Source organism: Lottia gigantea, assembly GCF_000327385.1.
Source record: "Lottia gigantea unplaced genomic scaffold LOTGIsca_59, whole genome shotgun sequence".
In the NCBI taxonomy this organism is placed as follows: domain Eukaryota; kingdom Metazoa; phylum Mollusca; class Gastropoda; family Lottiidae; genus Lottia; species Lottia gigantea.
Window position 1 is genome coordinate 1,282,553 of NW_008710013.1, and position 8,504 is coordinate 1,291,056.

At 33.5% G+C, this 8,504-nt stretch overlaps 2 protein-coding genes across 2 annotated transcripts; both read right to left on the reverse strand.

Annotated features, from left to right (window-relative positions):
- Nucleotides 1-1,585: 1,585 nt before the first annotated feature.
- LOTGIDRAFT_166605 (hypothetical protein) lies at nt 1,586-4,482 on the reverse strand (the record flags this gene model as incomplete). Its single annotated transcript, XM_009063669.1, has 3 exons — nt 1,586-2,244; nt 2,425-3,520; nt 3,727-4,482. 3 exons carry the CDS (start codon nt 4,480-4,482, stop codon nt 1,586-1,588), a joined length of 2,511 nt encoding a protein of 836 aa, XP_009061917.1.
- Nucleotides 4,483-4,892: 410 nt separating this feature from the next.
- On the reverse strand, nt 4,893-6,613 carry LOTGIDRAFT_166606 (hypothetical protein; the record flags this gene model as incomplete). The annotated part of the gene is made up of 2 exons (XM_009063670.1): nt 4,893-5,727; nt 5,862-6,613. The coding sequence occupies 2 exons, from the start codon at nt 6,611-6,613 to the stop codon at nt 4,893-4,895; spliced, it is 1,587 nt and encodes a 528-aa protein (XP_009061918.1).
- Between the last annotated feature and the right edge of the window lie 1,891 nt (nt 6,614-8,504).

Consider the following 8,504-nt stretch of genomic DNA (forward strand, 5'->3'; position numbering starts at 1 on the left):
TGTAAATACTAGAAAACCTGCGGGAGAAAGAGTTATGATCGATATATGTTAATTTTATTTTTTTTAAAATGACGGATTGGAATAATTTTTTAAAAAGAAATAGAGAATATATCAAAGCTAAGAATAAAAAAAAGACCCAAGTTGAAAATAACAGATTACAACAACTCGGATTAACGGAAATCTACAGACTCTATTTCAACCCATATTAAAAAGTCAAGAAGATATTAAAAAGAGACTCGCTATAGAACCTTCACCCCATAAAGATCCGATTGAATATGGTGGTATTAAGACATTAAATGATATAAAACGTCTTTTTCAAACCCTGACCCAGATTTACCAAAGAGTATTTCACCAATCGTTGATGATGAGGGTTTGTTGTTTAATGGATTTAGAATAAGATTTAGTGGAAATTCACCACAATTCAAAATCGACACAAAAGACTTTATATTTACATTAACGAGAGGATTAATAGATTTAATGAATTGCGAGGACGTTGAAATTGCCGATTACAAGGATTTAGTTGCATACTCAAAATTTCTACATGCGATCAGAAAGTCAGGACCCGAAACAAGAAGATTGAAAGAAGTTGATTTATATATAACAAAAGTTATTGAGCAAGATGAAGAGGATGTAGATGATTATGCAGAAGATTATCCAATCATACAAGAAATAGACGAATTCGATGATATGGTCCCATCTGGACAAGGTATAACGTTTTTATCCGACAACAATAAAGAATTGCTTAATAGATTAGAAATAATATTAGCGGCCATGAAAGAAGGTCATCGATCGGACAGACAATACAACGCAGTCAATGGCATATTAAAACGACTTTTGGAGAAAAAAAATCATCACTAAAAAAGATTATATAAACGTCATTAAAAATGTCCAATAAAGAACAATTGTTCGTTATCACCTCGAATAAACCAGACATCAAATTGTCTCTAGACTACGAGTATGAACTCGATCGCAATAAACAGTACGAACTGGGATTAAAGTATTTCTCCGTTTACAATTCCATTAGAAACATCAACGAAAAAAACAATCAACTAAAAATATCGACGGATAACAGAGTTACGTTCGAAACCATAAGCTTACTACCGGGAAGCTACGAATACGTAGCCATCAACGAATACCTATCCGAATACGCAGGAAGCGTGAACGGTAAAAACAATATCGAATTCGAAGGTAATTTGAATCTGAACAAAATAAAACTGATCTTGAGAAATAACAGTCAAGTCGATTTCAACGTAGAAAATTCGTTGAATGCGTTACTAGGGTTCGATAAACGAATATACGCGCAATCAACATTGGCGCCGCACAAGGCCAACATCGAGAACGACATCGACGTGATCAACATTCACTGTAATTTGATCAACAGTGGATTTTTCAACAAGCACAAACGCCAAATCATATACAGCATACCGACTTTAACGGTGCCGATCGGATACAGAATTATAGAGAAACCGTTTCAAACGACCTATTTACCAGTCAATTCTTTCATGATCAAAGATATAAATCTGGAAATCAAAGATGGTAAAAACAGGTTCATAGACTTTGGCAACGAAGAAATTGTCATTCAACTTCATTTAAAACAATCTTCATTCTCTTCTTGAATAGTAAGATAATCGAAATCATCAAATTCATAGTTTTCATTAAAACTATACTCATCTTTGTTGTTGTAAGGATACATAATTCCTTCACTATTTGGTGGTTTTATTTTAACATTATTCAAATAACTTCTAAAAACTTTAGTTTGTTTATCGTTTGGAATAACTACTCCATTGGTGAAACTTTTTTCCCATGGTTTATTAAATTCGTTCGACACATCATGTCCGCTTGCTAACTGAACATAATCTTCTACACTTATCTTATCATTAGAATAACCTTTAAACGTTTTCTTTTCTTTTAAAAGACCATCAGAAGTCAAAACGATGTTGTATTTGACTTTTGGTGCTAAATATAAACCAAATATAATTCCACCGTCACCGTAATCGTTTTTACCTTTGCAATAGTCTTTTTCGGAGACCAAACCAGCTCTGTTTAGTTTTTTCCAATTGTTGGATGAAATGTACAAACTATGGGTGTCGGTATAGTATATTTCGGGTTTATAAAATCCATTTATGACGTGAATGAAATTGTTCATTATTTTTTTACTGTGAGATAAAACGAATGATCCTAAATGACTAGGTGTTAGTCGTGTAGATTTACTATCTTCGGTAGTAATCTCTTTTTCTTCAATTTCTGTTTCAACAATATATTGAGTATCATTAATTTTCTCATAGGTTTTAACACGTGAATCAAATTTGGCCTGTAAAGTTGCTTCATTCCATAAATGTCTAGTTGTGAATATGTCTTTCTAAATTGATTTACCATACAAGGAATTACCTAATAATTTCATGCAATTACTACCCACGATATTACCTTCTCGTTTATATTTATTTCTTAGATCTCTCAAAATTAAAATATAATCTCTATAGGGTGGAGTTTTAAAATTTTCTTCGTAAACTATACCATCTAATATTCTAATAATTCTTCCACCGGCTTTCACTATTTCTTGAATATCGACCGATGTTAAAACGTCGTGACAGAAACCATTTCTGAACCTGATTTTAGTACCAGTTTCCTTTTTACCTCCTTTATTCGTGAAAGTGATTTTATCTTTAGCTGGTATCGGTTGGAAGAACATGTTTTTGGGATAGTCAAACCACACTGTTAAAATAGCTGTTCTAGGTCTGAATTTTTGTCTATTGAAGAGTTTTACAAATTCTTTTTCTTCTTCTGGTAGGAACGGTCTTCCACTTTCCGCTCTCGGATATTCACTGTCTAAATCCGACATGGCGGAAGCGTATAAACCGTTAGCATCAAATGCCATTAGTTTAGTACATTCTATTTTTTTAAGTCTCGAATGAACCTCCGTTTTGTCTTTTGTGCTTGCGCTGTATTCTTTAAATAAATCAATTATGTTATTACTTTCTGTTTGTGAAATATATTCCTTTAATACGTTACAAATTTCATCCATTTTGTTCGTTTCAAATGATTTTCTATTTGCCGAAACTCTTCCTCCTTTAATAGATCGTCTGATAAAATTTCTTATAAAAGGATTAGTGTGCGAATAAACTTTTTCTATATTTTCTTTTTCGGTATGTTTCGCAACCATTCTAGTAGTTTCATACCATTCTTCTTCCACCATTTCTTTGTCGTAATGATATAAATAATACCAACCCTTTAAATATAAAGATGGAGCCGTTAGATTATTGGACATATTCTGGTTTACAACTTCTTTCGTGACTTGGTTGTATTTTATCAAACAAGCTCCCAAACAGAGAGTGTCTCTCTTGGCGTAAGGTTCCCATTCGTGTCTCAATTCCTCCCAGTTGTCTTGCGTGTATTTAGCGATATCTACGTCGGCAATCTTTCTCAAATTCGCGGGGAGATTGGAAGAATTTCCCCATGCAGCCAAACTAGAGGATTCGTGTTGATAGGAACACGTGAAATTAATATGTTGTAAATAATTAATCTGTATTATCCATCTGTATATGGATTAGATAAAGGAAAAGATAGAATTCCTCTGGGTGTTTTTAAAGGGCAATGCGTTAGTTTTTTTGCATTTTTAAGCACGATCCAGTTGTCGAATCCACTGCCGTTGTGAGAAATTAATATTAATCTCTTTCTATCATATTGACCTAAATATTTCAACATTTGATCTATACAATCTGTACCTACAAATAGTTCTACTACATTCATTAGTTTATCATAAAATTCTTCTGGAACATTATCAGTAGGATTTATATTTGGAAAGATATTTTTTATCGTTTCTAACTTTTTTCTTAGTTTTTCTAAATTAATTAAAGTGCAGGCATAAGGAATTGCTCTTCGACTGTTTTTTTCTGAATACGTTTCGCAATCCCAAGCGAATAACGCATCATCACTCATACTTGAAAGCACGTTTAGTTTGAGGGGTGAAACCTGTGTTACTGCGTTATCGTCTCTACACGTTTTCCACACCTGTTCGTAATTGTCTTCTATTTCTTGAATTCCCAAACTTTTTTGGCTTCTTCTAATCAGACAGAAATGCGAGTTGTGTAAGTAAAAAACCCAATCTAATTCATCGTGAACGTCTCTGGGATGAAAATGTCTGTTTTTGGGATTATAAATTTGAAACGAAGTGTTAAATTTCTTGTTGAATTCCTTCATTCTTGCACAAGTCATCACTCCTTTTGTATTTGCTTTTGAAAACACGTTGATGTATTCTTGAAATTTACACGTTAAATCTTTGTTCAAAACACGATTGACGCATTTGATAAAACAGTGACCATCTGTAGGTATGTAACAATTTTCGCCTTCGTATTCATTTATCTTTTTAAGTAGATCAGTTCCTCCTCTACCAACTCTCGATCTTTTGATTTCTTGGAAATTGTCTTTCATTAAAATTATTTTTCCTGTAAAATACCAATCGGAAGCATCGGATTTTTTGTCCATATTTGAAAAGATATTGTGAAAAGTTTTAGCATTGAAACCGAGGAGTGACATGTATTGTCTGTGATTCCCTTCCTCGACTATCTCTCCATCTATTTTAATTTGTCCTTTGAATGTTTTAAATTTATCAGAGATAGCCTTGATAACATCGGAAAATAGGGCGTTTTCTATCAATGTTTCATCGTGTTCGATTTTATTCATATTTTTTTAAGTATATATTTTTGATTATTTCTTTATTTTGGCCGTTGCCACCGTTACTCCTACCGTTAGAACTGTGCTCGCTGTTTTGAAAAAAGAATCGATTCTACTCCATGTTTTCCTGCATGTATTGCACTGTCTCAACTTTATTTTCAACTTTTCTTGTTTGTCTATCATGTATTGTTGTCTGCTTTCGAGTTCCATTTTTTAAATCGTTAAATTAAGTGAATTTCCGATAAATGGAACCACGGAATATCGTATAGAGCATGCTTGTTTGGCCTAGAATTATTATATTTGCGGGTATTAAAAGTAAAAACATTTACGCGTACTAACGACATTTCTTTTTTCGTATGGTCCTCTTTAAGATGATAGGAATATTTTCTTTTTTCTTTTTCGATGTTTATCTTGGCTCTAGAAATAAAACCACCACCTTCATGGATGGAGTCGGAACCTTCGGCAAACGATAAATGTACTATAAACTCTCTTTCTTGTTGACTTTTATGAACATTGATCAAGGTGTATTTTCCATCGTAAACAAAATACAGTTTTACGTATTCAAAGTCTGTTGTTCGTAAAAACTCGTGACTGCTCGATTCTATTGGTCCGGGTACGTATACGGGTATTATAAGTGATGGTGGAATTTTGACAATGTTGGTTAATGGTGGATTTTCCGTCTCCAATATCATATCCAAATCTTTGATTCCAATGATATCCTTATCATTTTCTACTTCCATTTTAAAGGTGTCTACATATTTACCATTTTTCGTTTCCATTTCCTGATCCCTTTTATCAATCAAACGTATATTCTCTTCCAAATTACCATCATTGAATAATGAACTATGTTTAACGGCCTTACCGGTTTGTTTGAAGACTACTTTATTGACTTTAACCTTCATGGGAAACTCTATTTGAATCAGACAATTACCTCGAAAAGTAAACGCTTGCGTTTCGCCGATATCGAATACGTTTTTAGGTTCTCCGTATACGAGAGAACCTACTTTTATTTCTGCTTTGAATCCGTATTTGTTTGATTTATAAATTTGGTCTTTTCTATTGAAGACAGTGTCACTTTCGAATGGTAGATTGAAATAATACGATTTGTCCGTGACAATAGCTTATAATTTGGTCAACTTTCTCTCTTGTCTCAAAAAATCGTCATGAATTCTAGATACCAAAAGATTGACCTGTTCTTATCTCGAAATTTATTTTGAAGAAAGTTTTTAATCACACCCACTTCTTTTTCTAATTCGTCCGTGATTTTAGTATCCAAAGCAGTCAATTGTCGTTTCAACGTATCTTTGTCTATGGGAAGTGTGTTAATTATATCTTGAACATCTGATTTTTGCTTCGCGATCTTTTCGTTCAAATTGGATATCGAATTTTGTAACTCGGTTTTGTCCGCGGTCTTGTCTAGTTCTGCTAGCAATTCGCCAAGTTTTCTTTCCAAAGCAGTTAGTTTTCGTTTCAATCTATCCTCGTTTACATTTGGGTTGTCTATTAAACGTTGGACGTCTATTTTTACCTTCGTAATCTTATCGTCTAATTTAGATATTAAATTTTGCAACTGACTTGTTTTATCCACTTGAATAAGACGTTTCAAACTCGTTAACTCTTGTTGTAGTTTGGGTTCGTCCACAAGATTTTTAATATTTCGTCTGATGTATCTTTTCACGTCATTTATTCTATTTTCAACATGGTCCTTATCTATTTGAATTGCGTTTATTTGATCCAGTAAATATTTCTTGTTCACGGCATCGTTATCGTTTCCTGGAAACTTTAAATTAGTTATTTTGAAATTGTTCATAAGGATATCCCCTTGTAAGGTGTCTCCGATTTGATCCACGAAAAAAGGTTTCGCTTTGTTTATAAACGCCGTAGAACTCATGGGATTTTTAGATTCTAGAGGTAAAGACCCTAATCCAAACTTGTTTGCCATTTTTATTGAGTTAAATTTATTATAATTTCTTCAAACTTTTCTCCCAAACTCAACCGATATAAAACCCAAAGCGACAGTTGTCCATACAGCTTTTGTCCTGGCATTTGAATTTGAAACGTATAACATTTGATTGGTTTGCTAGTAAATTTCGTTATCTCTTCTGTCGGTTCTAGACCGAAAGAATCAAAGAAATAAAAGTTATTCGAAGAATCTTTGTGTAGAGCAGAGTGATGAACTCCTTTTTGATCCGAAGTATGAATGTTTGTGATGGCGTAAAATTTACCTTTTTTGTATTTCAGTTCATCAATTTCATCTCGTGGTCGTGTCTTTTCCGTATTTATCGAGAAATGCATTCATTTTTTAAGTTGATTTTTTTTAGGTGTTTTTCGAAGTAGGCGGTAAGTATTGCTGAAGACCCAATTGACGAAATATATACGTAGTTTGTGTTTGAAAAAACTTGTATAACATTCTGATAAAACACATTCAATAATATTTTGAAGATAAATTTACATTTAAATTTAAAAAATCTTAATTTAAGAGAGCGAAAATGCCTGTCGACATCTAAATTTCTTAACCTTTCATCTAAATCTTCATTTTCGAGATTCATTTTTAAAAGTCAGTTTTTTGAAGTTCATTTTGATAAAACCTTCCTATGATTTGTTCTTTGTCTTGATCGATCAATTCATATGTGGGAGGTGATGTGCTGTTTATTTTATCAACGATGAATATCTCGTTAGTCCAATAGCCGACGTAACCTTTCTGAAACAATGATTTATATTTAAAAATACGAACTCGATCTCCAACTTTGAATTTGGGTTTAATATTCACATTGCTAATCTCGTTTTCAAAGTTGTTTCGAGTGTTGACGGACTTTATGATATTCGGATTATTAGAGGCTTGCGTTGGCGTCACACCTATAGACGAATGTATTTTGTTATTGTATTCGTCGACAACAACTGGTAATATTTTAAGCCATTTTTGAGATTTCAATTCCGTGAATTTCTTGAATAATTTGCTTTTAAGAGTCCTGTTGAATCTTTCTATCACTACAGCCTTACCTTCGTTATGCGTGCTGTAAATTTGAAACGCCAGAGATTTCACATTTCTGTTGTAGAATTCGCTTCCTTTATCAACCCACAACTTTAGGGGTCGTCTGTCGAATTGTTTCATTATGGTTTCGAATGCTTGTTTGACAGTCAGACCCGATTTGTTTTTCAAGGGAAAGACCCAAGCGTATCTCGTGTATATGTCGATCACCGTCAAACAATACTTGTACCCTCTCTCGACTGGCATGTTGATTAAATCGGCTGACCAAATTTCATCTTTATCAAAAACTTTGACTTTGAGGTAATGTTTGTTTTTTCGAAATTCTTTGTGAATCTCGTCTGCTATGCCCATACCCAATTTCAATTTTGCCTTCAAGAGTTTTATGATAAGAGCCCTCTTTAATTTCTCTTTTAAAGTGGTATTGGGAATATTTTCGAGTTCGTCTATCATTTGTTTGTCTGCTTGGTGTCTGAATGTTATGTCTTTGTTTCTGTACAGTATGTCGTGTTTGGGCGCTGCTGCGTCAACTCTATTAACGGGTTCTTCCCCTGGTTTGGGAATATCATTTTCGTCTAAACGCAGATCTAACCTAGTGCCTGGACCTGTATAATTGTGCCCTGGGAGATGTTTTTCTCCGGGATATTTTGCCCATGGGAATCCAGGAAGAGAACCCAATGACTTTTGAATGTCTCCCGCACCGAAATACGTTTTAGGGCTTTGTGCAATTATCATTGACATTTTTATCCAATATTTTTAAAACCATTGCCTTTTTTGTTTTCTAATCTTTTATTTCGCATTTCTCTTATATGCTCCTGAGGAAATGAGCGATTTGTTGTTTGAGACA